Source organism: Oncorhynchus kisutch, linkage group LG5 (genome assembly GCF_002021735.2).
Source record: "Oncorhynchus kisutch isolate 150728-3 linkage group LG5, Okis_V2, whole genome shotgun sequence".
NCBI classification, from domain to species: domain Eukaryota; kingdom Metazoa; phylum Chordata; class Actinopteri; order Salmoniformes; family Salmonidae; genus Oncorhynchus; species Oncorhynchus kisutch.
The window spans coordinates 40,759,070-40,781,831 of NC_034178.2; the positions used below are offsets into that span (position 1 = coordinate 40,759,070).

The 22,762-nt window shown below is 42.8% G+C and overlaps 2 protein-coding genes across 4 annotated transcripts; one reads left to right on the top strand and one right to left on the bottom strand.

The window, feature by feature from the left end:
• The first annotated feature begins 559 nt into the window (after nucleotides 1–559).
• Nucleotides 560–7,332, top strand: LOC109891039 (specifically androgen-regulated gene protein). The gene is made up of 4 exons (XM_020483312.2): nucleotides 560–655; nucleotides 3,217–3,388; nucleotides 3,648–3,843; nucleotides 5,323–7,332. The coding sequence occupies exons 2-4, from the start codon at nucleotides 3,338–3,340 to the stop codon at nucleotides 6,510–6,512; spliced, it is 1,437 nt and encodes a 478-aa protein (XP_020338901.1). The 5' UTR covers nucleotides 560–655; nucleotides 3,217–3,337; the 3' UTR covers nucleotides 6,513–7,332.
• A 1,163-nt stretch (nucleotides 7,333–8,495) lies between these two features.
• Nucleotides 8,496–21,023, bottom strand: kif17 (kinesin family member 17). 3 transcript variants are annotated; one of them, XM_020482173.2, is made up of 14 exons: nucleotides 19,991–21,023; nucleotides 19,489–19,635; nucleotides 19,153–19,254; nucleotides 18,701–18,890; nucleotides 12,007–12,459; nucleotides 11,781–11,875; nucleotides 11,526–11,691; nucleotides 11,239–11,342; nucleotides 10,996–11,120; nucleotides 10,677–10,905; nucleotides 10,199–10,457; nucleotides 9,988–10,055; nucleotides 9,771–9,891; nucleotides 8,496–9,088 (listed from the first exon to the last, which is right to left on the bottom strand). In XM_020482173.2, the coding sequence occupies exons 1-14, from the start codon at nucleotides 20,219–20,221 to the stop codon at nucleotides 8,898–8,900; spliced, it is 2,481 nt and encodes an 826-aa protein (XP_020337762.1). In that variant the 5' UTR covers nucleotides 20,222–21,023; the 3' UTR covers nucleotides 8,496–8,897. The 3 variants fall into 3 exon arrangements, with proteins under 3 accessions (XP_020337762.1, XP_020337761.1, XP_020337764.1); XM_020482172.2 differs by having other exon boundaries at nucleotides 9,988–10,058; nucleotides 19,991–21,022; XM_020482175.2 differs by having other exon boundaries at nucleotides 9,988–10,058; nucleotides 19,753–20,106.
• Nucleotides 21,024–22,762: the final 1,739 nt, after the last annotated feature.

Genomic DNA, 22,762 nt, shown 5'->3' on the forward strand with positions numbered 1-22,762 from the left:
TAAATTCAGATATGTTGCATAACACATACATACATCCACACAAGCCAACAGCAGATAATATTCAATCACATATATGGTAACGGGCTATAGTGCATAACACAGAATCCTCATAATAACTACTTGTTATTATTCGTAGATCAGTCAGTCCTTTACAATACCAATAATTACATACGGTTTAGATCCTCTCGAATTTGGCAATTGAACTAACAAGACCAGCCTCGATGAATCTATGGAAGACACACCAGTTAAGTAGACCAGAACTGACTATTTTTTTTCAACGGTAAACGGCCTCAGTGAACTATCTTCATTTATCCACCATCTTTGGTAGACCTACAACTAAACTGGCTGCATTTAGACAGGCAGCAACAATTATTATTATTATTTATTTATTTTTACACTAATTGGTCTAAAAGACCAATATCAGAATTGGGTTGCCTGTCTAAACGCAGCCATAGATGTGCAGCTTGAACGAAGCCTTAACGGCTAGGTGTACTGTGCTCTGATTGGTTAATAATGTGTGGCACATGGTATATTTTCACCTGTAGTAGCGAGGTTCTGAACAGAAGCGCGGACCGAACAGGCAACAGGTCAGATGGACTAGGCCTGCGCGATTAACGGAATGTGGTGTTACTAGCACAAGCCTGTAAAATTACAGGTAAGCGAAATTATAAAACAATAGTGAATAGATTACTTGTATATTTTATTTGATATTAAACTGAATGATTCTTGAAATTAAAACAAATGTATAGCCTTCATATTTTGCTGTAAACTATTTGCATGGCTACTGTATTTTGCCAAGATTGTATGGCTACTGTTAATAAGACACAATACCATTATTTACTCATGTGAGCTATATCCTAATTACAATTGCCTTTGTTAAAACATAACTGAAATAGTCCTTATGGGAGTGGCAAGATCAGAAAAATACTTTGACCTGCCTTATGACAATGAAGTGTTATTGCCCATGTTACTTTAATGCCCCCAGCGTATGTGTATGTCTGAACAATTCCTGCAACAATGTTTACAGTGCAGTTTGTCCTAAATGGATTGGGAATGACACATTTGTTTTTCATTGTGTGTCAGGTGACTCACCATCAAAGTCATACTTCTATGTCAGAAGTGGTGAGCTGAAGTAATGATTAACTAGATGATCTGTGGTCTGTCATTCTGAGGAAATGTCAGCAGGTTTTTACCCCACCTGCACAATAGTTATTAAAGCTTTGTACACGCAGTACAGCAACTGAATATACTGTGTGGTGATAACCTGCATAGATTTATTTTCCCTTCTTGTGAACCCTCAAACAATATTTTCCAAGACTTTGCTTTCAGCCATAGAGCAGGCGGATCACACACATTGGCATGCTAGGGGTATGAGGGTTCAAGTATTTTGTCTCTCTTAGTTAAACATCTGTGAAATACATAGTACAAGACACAATGGAGGTTATTAATTTAATATATTAAGCGCTTGGGACTGGAAGGTTCTATCTGCAAAAAGCAGATTCTGAGATAAGATAATTGACTTAAAAGTGGCGGCCGGTAGCCTAGCAGTTTAGAGCCAGTAACCGAATGGTTTCTGGTTCAAATACCCGAGTTGACAAGATGAAAAATCAATCGATGTGTCATTGAGCAAGGCACTTAACAATAATTTGCTCCAGGGGTGCCATACTACTATGGCTGACCCTGTAAAACAACACATTTCAGTACACCTATCCGGTGTATGTGACAAAAATATTTTTAACAGTAAAGTAACTGAGTGGTTAAAAGTGTTGGGTCAGTAAACGCAAGGTTGCTGGTTCAAATCCCCTAGCTGACTAGGTGAAAAAAGTCTGTGGCCTTGATCAAGGCGCTTAACCCTAATTGCTCCTGTATGTTGCTCTGGATGAGAGTTTCTGCTAAATGACGTAAATGTAAAAGGTTCTGTATCCTCATTGGTTTGAATGGTGTCAGCAATTTTTATATTCTATTTCTTTGAATTTAACATGAATTGGGGTATTTACAGTATCATATAGGTGACAAATATGCAGGTAGAATCTTAAATCCTAATCTCTCGATATTGTGCATATCTCACATCTAGTGAATCATACATTGGAACATGCTATACAGTAGGAGACTGATAACCACTGATAAGGCATTTTATTACTTTTCTATCCAGTATCGACTGTATTGTTATTCCCCTTTAGAACACTTGTCTTTCGAACCAGAATAGATGGTGTTGTGTACTATCCATTGTCTGAATGACCTGCTACTGCTCTGCTATTTGCATGAGATCAGTCTAGATTGTGCCAGGTTGAAAGACAACAAACGTTATCACGAACTTCACATTCAAATTCAGAGCTCAAGAGCTGAAGATTGCAGGTTGGATGTATACTTTACATAAATGCTTGTGGATAGGGGACTTAACTTCCACAGGGAAATGGCCTGGTCAGGATGGAGCACTGTAACGTGACAAAGCCTCAGCAGTGAACAGAACAGGACTGCTATTGTGTATACTGACCTACTTAGTAGCCCCACTCAGGTGTTGAAACCAGAGTAGAGGCATTTCTTATAAATCAGGTATTACTTTATTATGGTCTCAGTCAAAACACCACAAGAGCTACTTCAATATAATATTTGAGGTTTTTATGTCACATTTGTTTGTTAGTTGTGCATTCATTCACACAATATGGAAAAAGGTGTGAAGAGGGATGTTCAACAACATCGTTACCTACATTATTCTAAATTTTTCAAAGACATACAGGAGAGGCTACTCTATCTATACCAACAGGTATATGGTTAAGTAGGATGCAGCGTTAAGGAGAGATATCATTTGTATTGTCTATCATTCTCACTGAAATTGATCCTGCTGAAGGAGATTAGAGTAGCGTGCTGTAATCTGAGTCACGTGTGGCCAGGAGAGTAGTTAGCTAAGATATCGCACAGAACATTACTTAGCTACGATACCCTGTTATTCTCCACTAGCTCTGCTACCCATTCATCAGGTGTGTGTGTGTGTGTGTGTGTGTGTGTGTGTGTGTGTGTGTGTGTGTGTGTGTGTGTGTGTGTGTGTGTGTGTGTGTGTGTGTGTGTGTGTAATCAAATTATATTTGATTAGCTAAATTTTATTTGTGGACAATTAGATATAGTAATTAGAAATAGTAACGAGTGATATATTCAAAGTTCCAAGTTTAGTTAGTGGTTTTATTCATACATCAAGTTGTTTGTATTTCTTTTTGACAGGGAAAGAACGGTTCTCCACTACCAACTTCTTTTATTACCTTGGACTTGAGAAACCTTCATCTTTACAATTCCAAAGAGTGACACATGGCCCGGTGGCGTCACCATAGGGACGATCACTGGCATGGACAGTGCGGGCAGCTGTGACAGTGTTTTCAGTATGAACTCTGGATTTGTAAGTACATTTGGTCATCCTCACATTTCTCAAGTTGTATTCCTGAACCTGCATAGGAAAGCAAGCTGTCCCAACAAGAAATAGATTTTGTGACAAATGACTGCATCTCAGAATGAACTGAATTGACAATAGCTTCAGGGATTTGTGGGGGACAGTTTGACATTTTGGCAATGAAGCCCCTTTTTCTACTCACTCAGAGTCAGATGAACTCATGGCAACGATTTGTTTGTCTTTTAAGTTGGTCTGGTGTGTCTTACAGAGTGACAATAGCCTCAAGCACCTGTCTGCTGAGGAGAGGGCATGTCTCATGTTCTTGGAGGAGACCATAGAGTCCCTAGAGACTGAGGAGGACAATGGACTGTCCAATGATGAGCCTGACTGCCTGCCCACCACCGGCAACGTGGCCACCAAGATGGCCCACCTCTCTGCCTCCATGGGCCAAAACAAGCTCAACAGTGAGTGACCTGCCCAGGAGGGAATTACATCCTCTTGAATATCAACATAGCGTATTTTAGTGGTGTGCATTCATGGATGCCAAAGGAAGCCAGTCTTTCCTAAAAAATTGACCAAGAAAAAGATATACAATTATTTATCTTTCATCTCTCTGTGTTTTCATAATTTCCCTTCAATTCGGAAGAGGCTGAATGTACACTATATATACAAAAGTATGTGGACACCACTTCATATTAGTAGATTCGGCTATTTCAGCCACACCCATTGCTGACAGGTGTATAACGTTGAGCACACAGCCATGCAACCTTCATAGGTTGACTTTCAACGTGGCACCATCATAGGATGCCACCTTTCCAACAAGTCAGTTTGTCAAATTTCTGCCCTACTAGAGCTGCCCCAGTCAACTGTAAGTACTTTTATTGTGAAGTGGAAATGTCTAGGAGCAACAACGGCTCAGCCACGAAGTGGTAGGCCACACAAGCTCAAAGAACGGGACCACCGAGTGCTGACGCCCATAGCGGGTAAAAATGTTCTGTCCTCGTTTGCAAGACTAACTACCGAGTAACAAACTGCCCCTGGAAGTAATGTCAGCACAATAACTGTTGGTCAGCATGAAATGGGTTTCCATGGTCGAGCAGCCGCACACAAGCCTAAGATCACCATGTGCTATGCCAAGCGTCGGCTGGAGTGGTGTAAGGCTTTGGCGGATGCCAGGAGAGCGCTGCCTGCCCCAAAGCATAGTGGCAACTGTCAAGTTTGGTGGAGGAGGAATAATGGTCTGGGGATGCTTTTCCTGATTCGGGTTAGGCCCCTTAGTGGCAGTGAAGAGAAATCTTAACGTTACAGCATACAATGACATTCTAGATGATTCTGTGCTTCCAACTTTGTGGCAACAGTTTGGGGAAGGCCCTTTCCTGTTTCAGCATGACAATGCCCCTGTGCACAAAGCGAGGTCCATGCAGGAATGGTTTGTCGAGATCGGTGTGGAAGAACTTGACTGGCCTGCACAGAGCCCTGACCTCAACCCCATCGAACACCTTTGGGCTGAATTGGAACACCGACTGCGACCCAGGCCTAATCGCCAAACATCAGTGCCCAACCTCACTAATGCTCTTGTGGCTGAATGGAAGCAAGTCCCTGCAGCAATGTTCCAACATCTAGTGGAAAGCTTTCCCAGAAGAGTGGAGGCTGTTATAGCAGCAAATGGGGACCAACTCCATATTAGTAATCATGATTTTGGAATGAGATGTTCAACGAGCCGGTGTCCACATACTTTTGGTCATGTAGTGTATCACGGTCGCTAGGAAAATTAACTAACAGGTTATAGAGCAAACAACACAATTATCACAACACACAGGTTGTGATATGGCTTTTTTTCCTGGCTTCCATAGTGATTTTTACCCACGCACCGCTACTGTAGTACATTCATCCATTTCAGCAGGGGAAAAAAGCATCTAATGATCATTTTGTTTGTCTTTTAGATGTATCAAAATATCCCAGTGATGAGTACGGTTACCTGGTTCCTACTCCGTTCATCCTGGCCAATAGCACCTCCTGCATCCTGTCCAAGCCCAGGCCAGGAATACCCCCAAATAATGAGAACTCTCACCCAAATCCCCAGGTCATTGCCTTGGACAACACGCCATCTCAGAGCCATCACCCTTGTGTACCCCCTGAGGTCAATGTTGTGGTGATACCCCCTCCATCAAAGCCCAAAGACTACCCTTGTCAGAGACCACCCCCTTCACCCAGGGGCCCTCTGTCCTATGAGGCCCTAGTGCAGCTGAGGAAGAGTGCATCCACAAAGAGAACCCTTCAAAGTGCCACAGCTGAGACCAGAGACTGGAACAGGCAGCCCTCTTCATCAGCCGTTCCCATTGACCTACACCATGGGAGCACACCCAGAGACCCCTCAGTCACCCCAGCCCAGGTCACACTCCCCCAAGAGCCCAGCAAGCAGAATGACAGTCCTCCAGTAGTGTTCCCAAAACCCCCCAAAATACCCTCCCACATTACCCTGAATACCCAAAAGGTTACAGCCAACCCCATCACAGACTCCAGTGCCCCTTCCTTGAGCTCATCACCCACTGACAGGCATTTGTCGGACTCCCAAAAAGTGAGAAAGGAGGCCCTGCAGAAGCTGGGGCTCCTGAGAGACAGTAATGAGTCCCAACCTAAGTCTGTTACGCCACTGTGCTCCTCTAAATTTCACTCCACCTGTGACCCAACTTCAGCCAGTGTGGGAGTTAAAGCTCAACCCCACGGTAACTCAACAAGAAGTCAGCCCTCATCCACCTCCCAAGGACCCAGAGAACCAAGCAGCAGGCCGGTACAAAGCAGCAGCTTCCTACATCGCTCTAGGAGTGAGGAGCAGCGCCCCATACCACCCTCACACCTGACCAAACCCAGTGGGGTCAAAGCTGTCACCCTAGAGCGTTCTGGGGTGGGGCTTGGGACCTATGTGGCCGACCACCGGAACCCTCCCCAGGGTGGACGTTGCACCCCACCTGCTCCCACCAAAGCCCCAGAGCAGGAGAAAACAACCCTCGCTGCCCAGCCAGTGTCCACCCACAAGACCCCGCACTGCCCGGGCTTCAGTGTGGTGATGGTGCCCAGCATGGGAGAAGACAGACGAGAGGCTCTTAGGAAGCTGGGGCTGCTGAAAGACTAGGCCTGGAGAGAAGGTAGCCATATCTCTTCCCAGTGGTTAAATGGATATATAAAAGGGGTATCAAATGGAACAGACTTCCAGCACCGTAGGCAGAGAAGCAGCATAAAGAGGGAATCGAATGGATTTCTGTAAATATATTTTAGCACTGAACGTGCTGGTTTATCAGGAAAATACCTTCTTTCTTCCTTTTCTGTCTGTAAAACCTCTTACTGCAGTTTAGTTTTCATGTCAGTTGTTTATTAACATGATATTTGCAAATTGTTTTTAAAGGATTTTGCTGTTACAGAATCAGTCACTGCACACTTATACAGTAGATCAGAGGAATGAATGCAACAGGCTGCTTATTCAGAGAGGTTGGGTTAAATGCGGAAGACACATTTCAGTTGAATGCATTCAGTTGTACAACTGACTGGGTATCCCCCTTTCCTATTCATCATATTTTTGGTATAATTGCTGTGTAACAGACTGCGTTCATGGTATGCTTGAGATGAGAACATCTATTTGACCATATATATTTTGTCTTCTCTAATGCATATTTGTTTTTGGTCCATATCTCTAAAGGCCATACATGCAATTGTGTTAGGGCCCATTGTACCTTTGAGAGGACATTCTGGGCTTTTCAATGATCTCACTTGTGAGGGTGTGACTTGATTTTTTTCTGCCTGGTTCTTCAAAAATGGCAACCATCACAATTAGCACATTTTATAGTAAGGGTAGCATTTTTGTGATTTTGATATTCAAATTATTTCTAATAGGTAAATATAATTTCTTCACATTAAATAAGATATTGTTAATAAAGTGGACATCAAGATGTGCTGTTTTTCACGTACTGTCCCCATTTACTGTAAAGTTTTTTTTATTTTTAAATTGACTATAAACAGAGTCCCAAAGAAACATTTATTCACCCAAAACACCTTTCCACCTGCCTTACCTATCTCCCCCTCGATGCACCCTCCTCTCTTACAGACTACTCATTTTACACATGCCACTTTCGCAATGAGAAAGCCTACTCAGATATCTGTGTGTTATCAGATTATCTTGGACTGCACCTCTATGAACTTGTCCTACTGAACAGACTGACCAGTGCTTTCTTTTCTGTGCTGGTCATTCTTGATGTCCAAAGAACTCTTTATTTTCATTTAACGGTATAAGAGAAAGGTAGTATCTTATATCTTGTTGGAATGCTCTCTGGTAATTGTCATATCATCAGTGGTACCACTGCAGTTCTCTCTCAGTGAGGTATTATTATTATAGTGGAGCCGTATCCATGTCTGAGCCGAGTACTTTCATACGATGGTGTCACATCTCGCAACTGAAAGAACCGCGGTCGGTCAAGTCGTATTGAACAATAGGCAATGGCTAGATTTTTTTCATCTAAGTGGGAAACACGATACGGAGAAAGAAGAGATGGTTTGATTCATCGATATTCAGATGAAAGGGACACACAACCCTGAATGATTTTCCATTGTGATGGTAATGTACGTGGTTAGGGACATTACCTTAAATGTCATATTCAGAATTGTCAGAGGTACTGGAATTTGTCATTTTCTGGAATGCTAAATACATTTTTTTGCCGAGGAAGCCTGGCTCAGATTGCTTGTAAAAACCAATTCAAGTTGGCTGTGTCACTCAGCTCCCTGGAGATCACAAGGTCGCTCCACACTTGTCTTGTTTGCAGACAACAGGGAGGTTTGTCTTTGACACATCTTTTCAGAGGCCAGGAAACCGGAGGCTAACCTACACGGTCATCTGTGGCCTGTTAACACTCTGCTAATATGACAACACCACCCTGGCCGCAGAGCACTCGTTGAGTCATCCATCTGATGTCACATTGAAACTGGTCTAACATGTTTGGCTCTCGGATCTAATTTCTTCCCTGATGGTGAAGATGACCTTCCTATTACTGATGCTCACAGCTAAATATTTTACAAACAGTCGCATTCTGTGAAGTGATTGAGAACTAGATATGAAATGAACAAGATCTACAGAAAATATATTGTATTAACAGTTCATCCAAAAACCACAACAGTGATAAATAATACATTCAGGGTTGGATAACCCATATCACAGCATTAAGAGTCAGTGCAAGCACTATGGTGTGTGGCATTAGGTAGTAGCATAATGTTAGCTAACATTTAAAAAGGTACTAAAAAACAAACACACCAGTAACATCACATTGCCAGACCAAGTGTCCATGTAAATGTGACATTATATTGCTGGTTAGCAAAAGTTCAATAGTTCACCAACACCACAGGGTCAATCACAGTGAATTAACGAAATACTCTACCAAAACAAGTCAACAAATAGTGAGGTCTCTAGGAGTCAAAAAGGGTGGCAGGTAAAAATTGAGAGGTTGCAGAAGAGTTCCCCTCTAGCCCAGCTCTCTCAGTTCCCCTCATAGGGGATGTGCGTTTTGCTTTTCTTCCTCTTCACCTTGCCATTGGATGGGGTGATCCCCAGTGACTCGAGGCGGAAGGGGCGAGGGAGGAGGGATTCAGTGCTGAGTGAGGGGCCGATGTTGGAGCCGCTGGAGGTCAGGTGAGGCGTCCCGTTCCCCTGGGGTGCTGAGTGAACTGCTGCAGGGGAAGAGGTCATCAGTGGGACAACAGCAAATATAGAGCAAAGGATCTGTTGAAGTTAAGTGGATAGCAGGCTAGATTTTTTAAATGTTTCCAGTAACTGACTTGGACCCTTATATAACAATTGTATACTAGCAAGCAGTACGTTGGTATTATATGTGGTGCTATAATTGTCACATTTTATTTGAATGTTCATTCCAAAAGTTTCTGAATTGTATTATTTTCTTATAATTTCAGGCACCTCCCCCTTCGACCTGCACACCTTATTAAATACCAATTCATAGTTTGCCTGTTTTTATGTTAACATTAACTACACCTCAGTCACAGTTGTGCTTCTACATCTGCATTGCCTGCTGTTTGGGGTTTTAGACTGGGTTTCTGTATAAGCACTTTATGACATCTGCTGATGTAAAAAATGGCTTTATAAATACATTTGATTTGAGTTGTAACTCCAGTGACAGTTGAACTCCGATAAGAGTGACCTCTGCAGTTTTCCGTAAGAAAAAACCCCTATCCATGTATAACATTTACAGTAAGAGCAGTGAAAATACACTGGGCTGGGCGAGGCTAACATAGTTTATTTGTGTAAATACAGTACATTTTTAGTGAGCAGATCTGCTCTCCCTCCTGTAGCCTGGGCTGTGGGGTCAGGGGAAGGGCCTGTAGCGCCTGGTCTTACCCAGTCCCTTCAGTGGCTCACCGCCCAGCAGCTGGTTGGCTCTCTTAGGCTTGAAGTAGTTGCTGGCGAAGTTCTCGCTGTCGCTGCGGTTCAACATCTCCTTATATCGGTCCTCGTCATCCTGCACAAAAGATAGGCAACAATGAGGGACCATAGACATTTTATGTTTTAATTATCATATCCCATATGGAACGTTTTTAAAAAGATGAGTACCCACCTGAAAGGACTCTCCTGTGTCAGCCACTGAGCTCCTGCGTACAGAGAGCCTCTGAGCTGAAGGAGCTACTGCTGAAAGAGAAACGGGACAGAGGATCCACGCAATCTCAACATATAAATCTACACAAAAAGTCCATCTACTAAAAATGTGAACATTAATCCTATCTTCAAAGAAATCCTCACAACATAATTTCTCCCCGTCCTACACTCACCTGATGGCAGGGCCATTTTCTGCACCACCACCTCAGGTAGCCTCCAGGTGGCACCGTCTTCATCCCAGGTGGCCTCCTTCCGCAGGCGGTCCAGGTTGCTGTAGTTGCAGTCACGGCGGACCAGAGGGGCCATGCGCTCCAGCAGTGCCTGCAGCAAATGGCCCTCCCTCTCCAGCCTGCGGACGGTGGCCAGGTAGTCATTTCTCTCTAGTTCAAACTCTGCCTGCAGGTCCCGGATCTCCAGCTTGGCCGCCTTCAGCTGTGAAATCACATCAGGAGAACACCACTTAAAACTAGACCATACAGGCTTAGGTTTACTCTTAAGCCTTATATCTATATCACAGTTCATAATGTATTCTTAACAGAATCAGCAATCAGAATCAATAATAAAAATGTGCGTAAGAAATCTAGTACAGGAACATGCGTGCTAGTAGATAAATCATTAATCTGGCATTTATTTGCCATGAAGATGTCCCACCTTGCCCTGGGTGTTCTCTAGGAGCCGACTCTTAGCATGGACCTCCTCCTGGATGGAGTCGTAGACATTGAGCATCACATTGTCACTCTCCTCACGGTTCTCTGCCAGGGCCTCAATCAGCTGCTTCTTCCTCTGGTCTGCCAGGGTCTTCCTCTGTCGGTGTCTCTGCTGTAACTCCTTGTTCCGAGCCTGCTCCCCTCCCACCACTTCCTGCTCCAACTGCTGCAGCCTGGAGACAAGACAGGGCACCATGTCACACTATCACACCACTGGACATGATGTTATACAAAGGGTATATTGTGGGTGTGTGGTCACTCACCTCTCGAGGACATGCTTCTGGTCCAGAGGGCCTGGGGTGCCAATGGGAGGGGAGTCCGCATTCTCCTCCCCCTCAGACTCTGTCTGGACACTGGTCACCTGGCGAGATGTCTGTGTCTGGCTCACCTACAAGAAGAGAAGTTACACACGTCATTAAAGGGACCGCTCCATTCTGATGTGTACTTCTACAAAATGCATGCATAACCTGTTATCCACAAGTACTGGGAACTTGAGGCATGTGTACCTTGGCCAGGGCTGGTTCCAAATCCGCATGCTCATGTGGGGCAGCAGTGACACAGCATGATTCCTCCTCAAGAGCTTGTTTCATAAGAATGGAGATCTCTGACTCTAGGCAATGAGAAAACAAGGCATAGTATCATGTAAAGTACTAGAGCAACATCTATACACTTGAGTGCTAAAGGTATTTATCTTAATAAAATATCTTATTAAAATCCTTGGCTATGGTTGTCTAACTGTGTGATAATGAATTGGTTGGTTATTCTAATGTAGACAGGGATGTTATAACGGTACCAGCCGTGGTAATATAGTGCCCTCTGCTGGCCCTAGACTTCTCTAGACTGGACAGTTTGGTCTCATATGAAGAGCGCAGAACAGCTATGTCCTCCTGTAGCTTGGCCTTGGACTCCTGCTCAGCGTTATACTCAGCCTGAAGCCTGGCCAGCTTCTCCTCGTATTCCTGGAGGTCACAAAATAGGTCAGTTCATCTACCCCTCCCACTCAACAGCCTCTCAGTCAACTAACCCAGTGAAAGATTACCCTACCCACCTCTTTAATCTTCTCCTTCTCCCCCTCAGTACTGCTAGACTGTGGCCTTGATGGACCAGCAGAAGGCCCCGCAGACAACTGACCAGCCAGAAGCGCTGATGAAAATGGTACAATTGAGAATAATCAAATTTTAGACTAGACATAATAACCTAGCAGTTTGATCGTCTATGTGAAAACTCTTACTCTCAATGGTAAGACAAAGTGTGGAGAAAAACATGGTTCTCACATGACAGGTTGCCACTGCCCAGCTGGCCAGAGATGAGGGCGCGTAGTTGCTTGATTTCCTCCTGATACTCTCGGAGCAGGGCATCCTTGGGGTCCTCATTGATGCGGGGCCTGTTCTGGATGTTCTTGGCCCTGTTGGCGTAGCGCAGGGTGCTCAGGCTCTCCTCATAGTTGTTGTCTGCAGGCGAGAGGCAGGCCACCATCAGGGTGCGAGTGTTCCCTCCCAGGGAGTCTTGCAGCAGCCGGGTCAGCTTGGAGTCTCGGTAGGGGATGTGTTTGGAGCGGCCATCCACCAGGGCAGAGATGACGTTGCCCAGAGCCGACAGGGACAGATTGATCTTGGTGGCCTCACGGAGCCGCTCCCCGGTGGCACCAGTCTTAGACTGCCTCTCACTGCCTGCCAGGTCCACCAGGTTCAGTTTTCCAGCACGCAGGTGGTCCTCGCCAGCTGAATCTGAGACCACAGGACACAGACAGTGAATGTTTGGCCTCAAAGCCAAGTGCTAACACAGACAAGAACACGCATTATGGTTGAGTTAGCTGTCATAATCTGCCGTACTAGTTCCTCTCCCTTCTTTTGGACCCTGAGATCTAGATGAAGTGTGTATGCAGTGCATTCAGAAAGTATTCAGACCCCTTCTCCTTTTCCACATTTTGTTACATTACAGCCTTATTCTAAATGTGATTAAATTAACTTTTTTCCTCATCAATCTACACACAATGCCCCATAATGACAAAGCGAAAACAATTTTGCAAATGCTATAAAATAAAAAACTGAAATACCTTATTTACATAAGTATTCCGATCCTTTGCTATGAGGCTCAAAATTGAGCTCAGGTGCATCCTGTTTCCATTGATCACCCTTGAGATGTTTCCACAACTTGATTGGCGTCCGTCCACCTGTGGTAAATTCCATTGATTGGACATGATTTGGAATGGCACAAACCTGTCTATATAAGCTCCCACAGTTGACAGTGCATGTCAAAGCAAAAACTATGTCATGAGGATGAAGGAATTGTCCAAAGACCCCCGAGACAGGAGTGTGTCAAGGCACAGACCTGGGGAAGGGTACTGGAGCACTGAAGGTCCCCAAGAACACAGTGGCCTCCATCATTCTTAAATGGAAGAAGTTTGGAACCACCGAGACTCTTCCTTGAGCTGGCTGCCCAGCCAAACTGAGCAATCGGGGGAGAAGGGCCTGAGTCAGGGAGGTGACCAAGAACCCGATGGTCACTCTGACAGTGCTCCAGAGGGACAACCATCTCTGCAGCAGTTCACCAATCAGGCCTTTATGGAGAGTGACCAAACGGAAGCCACTCCTCAGTAAAATCGCTGCCAAAGGGGCTTCAACAAAGCACTGAGTAAAGGGTCTGAATACTTATGTAAATGTGAAATTTCAGTTTTGTATTTTTTACAAGTTTGCAAAAATGTCTAAAAACATGTTTTTGCTTTGTCACTACAGGGTATTTATTGTATGTCGATTGATGAGGGGAAAAAACTATTTCATCAATTTTAGAATAAGTCTTTAACATAACAAAATGTTGAAAAAGTCAAGGGGACTGAATACTTTCCAAATGCACTGTATATAAGGTTTAGCTTGTCAATCATGGTGTACAACATTGGCAGCTAACAGCTGAATTGCAGCCCATAAGGTGGAAGTCGGAAGTTTACAAACACTTATTATGGAAATTTGTTTTCAACCACTCCACAAATTTCTTGTGAACAAACAATAGTTATGGCAAGTCGGTTAGGTTAGGACAAGTAATTTTTCCAACAATTGTTTACAGACAGATTATTTCACTTATAATTCACTGTATCACAATTCCAGTGGGTCAGAAGTTTACATACACTAAGTTGAATGTGCCTTTAAACTGCTTGGAAAATTCCAGAAAATTATGTCATGGCTTTAGAAGCTTCTGATAGGCTAATTGCCATAATTTGAGTCATTTGGAGGTGTACCTGTGGATGCATTTCAAGGCCTACCTTCAAATCTGTGCCTCTTTGCTTGACATCATGGGAAAATCAAAAGAAATCAGCCAAGACCTCAGAAAAATAATTGTAGACCTCCACAAGTCTGGTTCATCCTTGGGAGCAATTTCCAAACGCCTGAAGGTACCATGTTCATCTGTACAAACAATAGTATGCAAGTATAAACACCATGGGACCACGCAGCCATCATACCACTAAGGAAGGAGACGTGTTGTCTCCTAGAGATGAACGTACTTTGGTGTGAAAAGTGCAAATCAATCCCAGAATAACAGCAAACAACCTTCTGAAGACGCTGGAGGAAACAGGTACAAAAGTATCTATATCCACAGAAAAACGAGTCCTATATCAACATAACCTGAAAGGCCGCTCAGCAAGGAAGAAGCCACTGCTCCAAAACCGCCATAAAAAAGCCAGACTACAGTTTGCAACTGCACATGGGGACAAAAATCATACTTTTTGGAGAAATGTCCTCTGGTCCGATGAAACAAAAATAGAACTGTTTGGTCATAATGACCATCTTTATGTTTGGAGGAAAAAGGGGGAGGCTTGCAAGCCGAAGAACACCATCCAAACCGTGAAGCACGGGGGTGGCAGCATCATGTTGCGGGTGTGCTTTGCTGCAGGAGGGATTGGTGCACTTCACAAAATAGATGGCATCATGAGGCAGGGAAAATGATGTGGATATATTGAAGCAACATCTCAAGACATCAGTCAGGAAGGTAAAGCTTGGTCGCAAATGTGTCTTCCAAATGGACAATGACGACAGGCATACTTCCAAAGTTGTGGCAAAATGGCTTAAGGACAACAAAGTCAAGGTATTGGAGTGGCCATCACAAAGCCCTGACCTCAATCCTGTAGAAAATGTGTGGGGAGAACTGAAAAAGCTTGTGCGAGCAAGAAGGCCTACAAACCTGACTCAGTTACAGCTCTGTCAGGAGGAATGGGCCAAAATTCACCCAACTTATTGTGGGAAGCTTGTGGAAGGCTACCTGAAACATTTGACCCAAGTTAAACAATTTAAAGGCAATGCTACCAAATTCTAATTGAGTTTATGTAAACTTCTGACCCACTGGGAATGTGATGACAGAAATAAAGCTGAAATAAATAATTCTCTCTAATATTATTTCATTTCACATTCTTAAAATAAAGTGGTGATCCTAACTGACCTAAAAGCCAGGGACTTTTTACTAGGATTAAATGTCAGGAATGGTGAAAAACTGAGTTGAAATGTATTTGGCTAAGGTGTATGTAAACTTCCGACTTCAACTGTATGTAAATATACAGTACCAGTCAAAAGTTTGGACACACCTACTCATTCCAGGGTTTTTCTTTATTTTTACTATTTTCTACATTGTAGAATAATAGTGAAGACATCAAAACTATGAAATAACACATTTGGAATCCTGTAGTAATCAAAAAAGTGTTAATCAAATCAAAAGTCAATCTGGAAAATGTCAAGAACTTTTAATGTTTTTTCAAGTTCAGTTGCAAAAACCATCAGGCGCGATGATGAAACTGGCTCCCATGAGGACCGCCACAGGAAAGGAAGACCCAGAGTTACCTCTGTCGCATAGGATAAGTTTGAGTTAACTGCACTTCAGACTGCAGCCCAAATAAATGCTTCACAGCATTCAAGTAACAGACACATCTCAACATCAACTGTTCAGAGGAGACTGCGTGAATCAGGCCTTCATGGTCAAATTTCTGGAAAGAAACCACTAATAAAGGACAGCAATAATAAGAAGAGACCTGCTTGGGCCAAGAAACACAAGCAATGGACATTAGACCGGTGGAGATCTGTCCTTTGGTCTGATGAGTCTAAATAAGAGATTTTTGGTTCCAACCGCCATGTCTTTGTGAGATGCAGAGAAGGTGAGCGGATGACCTCCGCGTGTGTGGTTCCTACCATGAAGCATGGAGGAGGAGGTGTGATGGTGCTTTGCTGGTGACACTGTCTGTTATGTATTTAGAATTCAAGGCACACTTAACCAGCATGGCTACCACTGCATTCTGCAGCGATACGCCACCCCATCTGGTTTGCGCTTTGTAGGACTATCCTTTGTTTTTCAACAGGAAAATGATCCAACACACCTCCAGGCTGTGTAAGGGCTATTTGACCAAGAAGGAGAGTGATGGAGTGCTCCATCAGATGACCTGGTCTCCACAAACGACCGATCTCAACCCAAATTAGATGGTTTGGGATGAGTTGGACCGCAGAGTGAAGGAAAAGCAGCCAATATGTGCTCAGCAATATGTGGGAACTCCTTCAAGACTGTTGGAAAAGCGTTCCAGGTGAAGCTGGTTGAGGGAATGCCAAAAGTGCAAAGCTTTTATCAGCAAAGGGTGGCTACTTTGAAAAATCTAAAACATAAAATATATTTGGTTATGTTTAACACTTTTTTGGTTAGTACATGATTCCATCGGTCTTATTTTATAGTTTTGATGTCATCACTATTATTCTACAATGTAGAAAATAGTAAAAAATAAAGAAAAACCCTTGAATGAGTAGGTGTGTCCAAACTTTTGATTGGTACTGTAGCTAAATTAATAAATTAAGAAATGTGATAGTTAATAATCAATGAGAGAGGGAGGGAATATCATGTCACATTCAGGGGGAAGCCTTTGAGACTAGGTCAGAGTAAAATACATGTCCTCTGAGAGTAATTGAACAAGGCACCTTGCAGCAACTGGTCTCCATTGGTAGTTCGCCAGCTACTCCTCGATCACAACCAATATGCAGAATATTATGTTATGTACACTGAGTGTACAAAACATTAGGAACACCTTCCTAATTTTGAGTTGCATCCCCTTTTGCACTCAGAACAACCTCAATTCGTCAGGGCATGGACTCCACAAGGTGTCGAAAGATTTCGACATGGATGCTGCCCCATGTTGATGCTGATGCTTTCCACAGTTGTGTCAAGTTGGCTGGCGGTCCTTTGGGTGGTGGACCATTCTTGACACACATGGGAAAATGTTGAGCATGAAAAACCTACTAGCTTTGCAGTTCTTGACACAATGAAACCGGTGTGCCCGGCAGCTGCTACCATACCTGTTCAAAGGCGCTTAAATCTTTTGTCTTGCCCATTCACCCTCTGAATGGCACATATACACACATATATACACATCCTTCTTTAACTGGTCTCCTCCCCTTCATCTACACTGATTGAAGTGGATTTAACAAGTGATTTAAGAGATCATAGGTTTCACCTGTTCAGTCTCATGGAAAGAGCCAATGTTCCACTTACTGAACAGTTTATTAGGTACACTAATCTAGTACTGGGTCGGACCCCCCTTAACTCATAACATGATGCAGCCACCACTATGCTTGAAAATATGGAGAGTGGTACTCAGTAATGTGTTGTATTGGAATTGCCCCAAACATAACACTTGTTATACCATGAAATCGTTGAATACTCCTTTCTGATTAGCTTGAAAGGCATTCTAGGGCGTGCATTATTTCCCACAGTAGAATTGAATGGTTTGTTTAGCTAAACTAACAAGTCTCTTTGTTTGGTTACCACAGCAACTAGTACTTTAGCTATCTAGTAAACTTGCTAGCTACTTCAATGGACTTTGAACACATTTCTACAGGCAAATGAACACATTTCTAGTGGCAAATGTGTTAATGGTATAAAAGGGATAATCAACTCGGGGCTCTATGTGTTCCCTGGAAAATAATGCAACGCCTTGGAAGCTCAGTTCCTCTCCGCTTGCGCGTCATGGAACACACCTTCCACATCGTTCATTCTTTTCCATAGAACGCATAGGTTAGTATTGTGGAGTAACTACAATGTCGTTGAGACATCCACAGTTTTTTCCTATCACAGCCATTAAACTCTGTAATGGTTTTAAAGTCACCATTAGCAACATGGTGATATCCCTGAGACGTTTTCTTCCTCTCCGGCACCTGAGTTAAGAAAGACACCCTGTATCTTTGTAGTGACTGGGTGTATTGATACACCATCTAAAGTGTAAATAATAACTACACAATGCTCAAAGGGACATTCAATGTCAGCTTCATTTACCCATCTACCAATAGGTGCCCTTCTTTGTGAGGCATTGGAAAACCTCCCTGGTCTTTGTGGTTGAATCTGTGTTTGAAATTCACTGCTTGACTGAGGAACCTTACAGATAATTGTATGTGTGGGGTACAGAGATTAGGTACTCATTAAAAAAATTATGTTAAACACTATTATTGCACACAGAGTGAGTCCATGCAACTTATTGTTACTTGTTTTGAAAATGTTTACTGCTGAACTTATTGAGGATTGCCATAACAAAGGGGTTGAATACTTATTGACTCAAGACATTTCATCTTTTCATTTGTTATTCATTTGTAAAAATGTGTGTACATTTTTTCCCCACTATGGCATTATGGGGTATTGTGTGTAGGCCAGTGACCAAAAATCTAAATTTGATCCATTTTAAATTCAGGCTGTAACAACAAAATGTGGGAAAAGTCAAGGGGTGTGAATACTTTCTGAAGGCTCTGTATATGGTTTTTGAGGTTATTTATGCAGCTGATAGGTCTGTTTTAGTTCCATGGATTGCAAAGAGACAGAAATATGACTCAACATTCCAGCCTCCTCACTAGTTTCTGTTTAACTCACTGAATATGTGTGTATTAGTGACACATCTGTAGAGGTAGGTTGTGAATGACGGAGTTTGTGTGTGTTGATGCACAGACAGAGGGGTGATCTCACCTGTGTTGCAGATCTCCATGTGAATGGTAAAGATTGAGTGGGAGCGGGAGGAGTCCTTGTTCATCAGGGTGTAGCCCACAGATCGATTCCCCCAGCCCTGCACCATAATGCGCTCACACTCCCCCACGCTGTGCACTGTGTGCAAGGAGAGGTCTCGCACATATACACCATGCTCTGGGTGCTCCTTCAGCTGACATCCGCCAACAAGCACATGCACACAAACAACAAACCTATCATCATATGAGGACACATGAACAAACTCACAAACAGGCACACACTTCCCTGTCCTATTCTTAAGTCGCCAAGGTAACAACCATTGTGCCGGAAATACAAATGCCCACCGCACAATGAAGCGGTTCCTTGGCAAGAAACAACCTCTATGTCAGAAACATAAATGTGCACTACTTAAAAAATGAATACCCCTCTAATATTCTGGTACTATGCTTTCTTACCTCCATTTTCTGTTTGGTGTCATTTCCCAAAAGGTCTCGGATTTCTTCATTGTAGATCTCTAAGTAGGAAGCCCTCACCAGGAACTTTGTATTTTCTGCACACTATCTTACACAGAAGACAACTAATGAATAAGAACCTATTCTTGAGAGGAAACACTTGATAATGAAGCACATTCATGTGACCTACAGTAATACAACCTGGCCACTCAAATAGGCCCTGCCAGTCATACAAAGGCCTTGTCTGAGGTCAGCTTTTCCAACCACAGCAATTCTAAAATAATGATCCCCACCAACTTATCCTTGGTGGCATTACAATATTGAAGGTGAAGACTGTACCTGAATGCTCTCAAAGATGTGCTCAAAGGCCCTTGGGATGACCCCTCTCTGGGCTGCTGGCTCAGATACCCCCTGCATGGTGAAGGACTTGCCACTTCCAGTCTGGCCATATGCAAAAATTGTTCCATTGTACCCTTCAGTCACCCCCTGTCAGTAGAAAGAACAGTCTGTTTGCATCAACCATCACATTTTCATTACATTCAGTGCAAAGACAAATTTACATGCTTGTAGACCTTTTTAAGCAATATATGCCGATATGCTTACAATTAATTTCAGCAGTAGATTGATAGCAGCCTCTTCTCTAAATGATGAGCTCCAAGGTCATTAGCAAGGGGATATACTGTAGCTTAGGTGGCAGTGGCACACTTGGTTTCCTAACTGTGACATGTATTTCGTTTCACATCTCTACTGGAGGTGTCCAATAACCCAAGAGCTGGTGCTTCTGCTTGAAATCCACCAAAATCAAGTTGTGGAAATGTAGTAGGATTTATTGTAGGCCTACCTCAACCAAAGGGTAGGCGATCTCGTTGTACATCTGCTCAGTAGTTTGGCCAATGAAGTAGGTTCCATCAAAGGTGAATTGTTTTGGTGGCTCCTCCTTCGCCCCTGGCTTCTTGATCAAACACTGACACCTACTCGTCTCTACTGATACTACCATCTTACAATTCAGGATTTGCTCCCTATCATTCATCGGCCGACACCTGACCACTACCTTCACTGCCTCTGAAGCCATTTTTGCCTCTGTCTTCTTGGTATGTCTGATATCAGGCAAGCACTGGTGACAAGTTAGCAAGGCAGTCTGACACCAATGTTTGTCTATAAGAATTATCTCTTGATATTGGCAACAAACGTCAATATCATCATTGATATTATTGGCTACGAATGTCAATATCAATCATCAGTTGTTGAATCCATTTCAGGCATTGTGCAAGCTAACGGCAAGAAACAATCATTGTCGTTACAATAGTTTAGATTACTGTTCATTTGTAGCTAAAAAATTTATCTCACTGGCAGCTATGACATACTTCATCCAGCTGACATACTATCTGATCAAAATAGTAAAGTCTAACATCAACCTGTTGATCTGGTCACAGAAGCAGGATAGCAAATCAGCATGATATAGTCAGTAGCTAAACTAGCTATTTCACATTGACCAAGTACCAAAGCAAACACAACCTGTAACATTACCGACGTTAGCTAACATATCAGGCCGCTTATCGGTTGGATTGGCAGATGACATGTCCTTCAATGAATACAATCCGTGCACAAAAACAAAACAAAACTGCTAAACAGAGACTATTAGATCGCCCGCTCGCTCTGTCTGTCTGTCTGTCTTCCCACGGCGTTCCAAGTTGCTAGGCAACCACACACTTCTGCGATCAAAGCACGTCATGTTATAAGTGCCCAGAAGAATCGTCCAATCTTCCAAATCTACCCAAACAACAGATTTAGATCAAGTTCATAGAAATATGTGTTAATTTATGCATATGTACAGTACCCGTCACACCTACGTTCTACATTGTAGATTTTTTAAAATAAAAAAACGATAAAAGAACACATATGGAATCATGTACCAACCAAAAAAGTGTTAGAAAAATCTAAAATATATTTGGATTTGTTTAAGTAGCTGCCCTTTGCCTTGATGACAGCTTTGCACACTCTTGGCATTCTCCCAACCAGCTTCATGAGGAATGCTTTTCTAACAGTCTTGAAGGACATATATATGCTGAGTACTTGTTGGCTGCTTTTCCTTCACTCTGTGGTCCAACTCATCCCAAACCATCATCTCAATTGAGTTGAGGTTGGGTGACTGTGGAGGCCAGGTCATCTGATGCAGCACTCCATCACTATCCTTCTTGATTATATAGCCCTTACACAGACTGGAGGTGGGTTTTTGGTCATTGTCCAGTTGAAAACAAATGATAGTCCCACTAAACGCAAACCAGATGGGATGGCGTATCGCTAAGGATTGCTGTGGTAACCATACTGGTTAAGTGTGCCTTGAATTCTAAGTAAATCACTGACAGTGTCACCCCCACACCATAGTAGTGGTTTATTTGCAGTAATTCTACCATGAAGGCCTGATTCACACGGTCTCCTCTGAACAGTTGATGTTGAGATATGTCTGTTACTTGAACTCTGTGAAGTATATATTTGGGCTGTATTCTGAGGTGCAGTTAACTCTAATGATATCCTCTGCTGCGGGAAGTTACTCTGGGTCTTCCTTTTCTGTGACAGTCCTCATGAGAGCCAGTTTCATCATATTGCTTGATGGTTTTTGCGACTGCACTTGAAGAAACTTTAAAAGTACTTGACATTTTCTGGATTGACTGACATTCATGTCTTAAAGTAATGATGGGCTGTCGTTTCTCTTTGCTTATTTGAGCTTTTCTTGCCATAATATGGTCTTGGTCTTTTCCCAAATAGGGCTATCTTCTGTATACCACCCCGTCCTTGTCACAACACAACTTATTGGCTCAAACACATTAAGAAGGAAAGAAATTCCACAAATGTACTTTTAACTGGGCACACCTGTTAATTGAAATGCATTCCAGATGACTACCTCATGAAGCTGTTTGAGAGAATGCCAAGAGTGTGCAAAGCTTTCATCAAGGCAAAGGGTGGCTACTTTGAATAATCTCAAATCTCTCATTTGGATTTGTTTAACACTTTTTTCATTACTATATGATTCCATGTGTGTTATTTCATAGTTGAGGTCTTCACTATTATTCTACAATGTAGAAAATAGTCAAATAAAGAAAAACCCTGGAATGAGTGGTATTGTATACAATAGTGGTTCCAAAACTTTTTATAGTCCCGTACCCCTTCAAACATTCAACCTCCAGCTGCGTACCCCCTCTTGCGCCAGTGTCAGCGCACTCTCAAATGTAGTTTTTTTGCCACCGTTGTAAGCCTGCCACACACACACTATACGATACATTTATTAAACATAAGAATGTGTTTTTTTTCACAACCCGGCTCGTGGGAAGTGGCTCTTATAGGACCAGGGCATTAATAATGATATAATAATTAATCATTTTGCTCTTTATTTAACAATCTTACATATAAAACCTTATTTGTTCATCAAAAATTGTGAATAACTCACCACAGGTTAATGAGAAGAGTGTGCTTGAAAGGATGCACATAACTCTGCAATGTTGGGTTGTATTGGAGAGTCTAACACTTAAATCATTTTCCACACACAGTCTGTGCCTGTATTTAGTTTTCATGCTAGTGAGGGCCGAGAATCCACTCTCACATAGGTACATGGTTG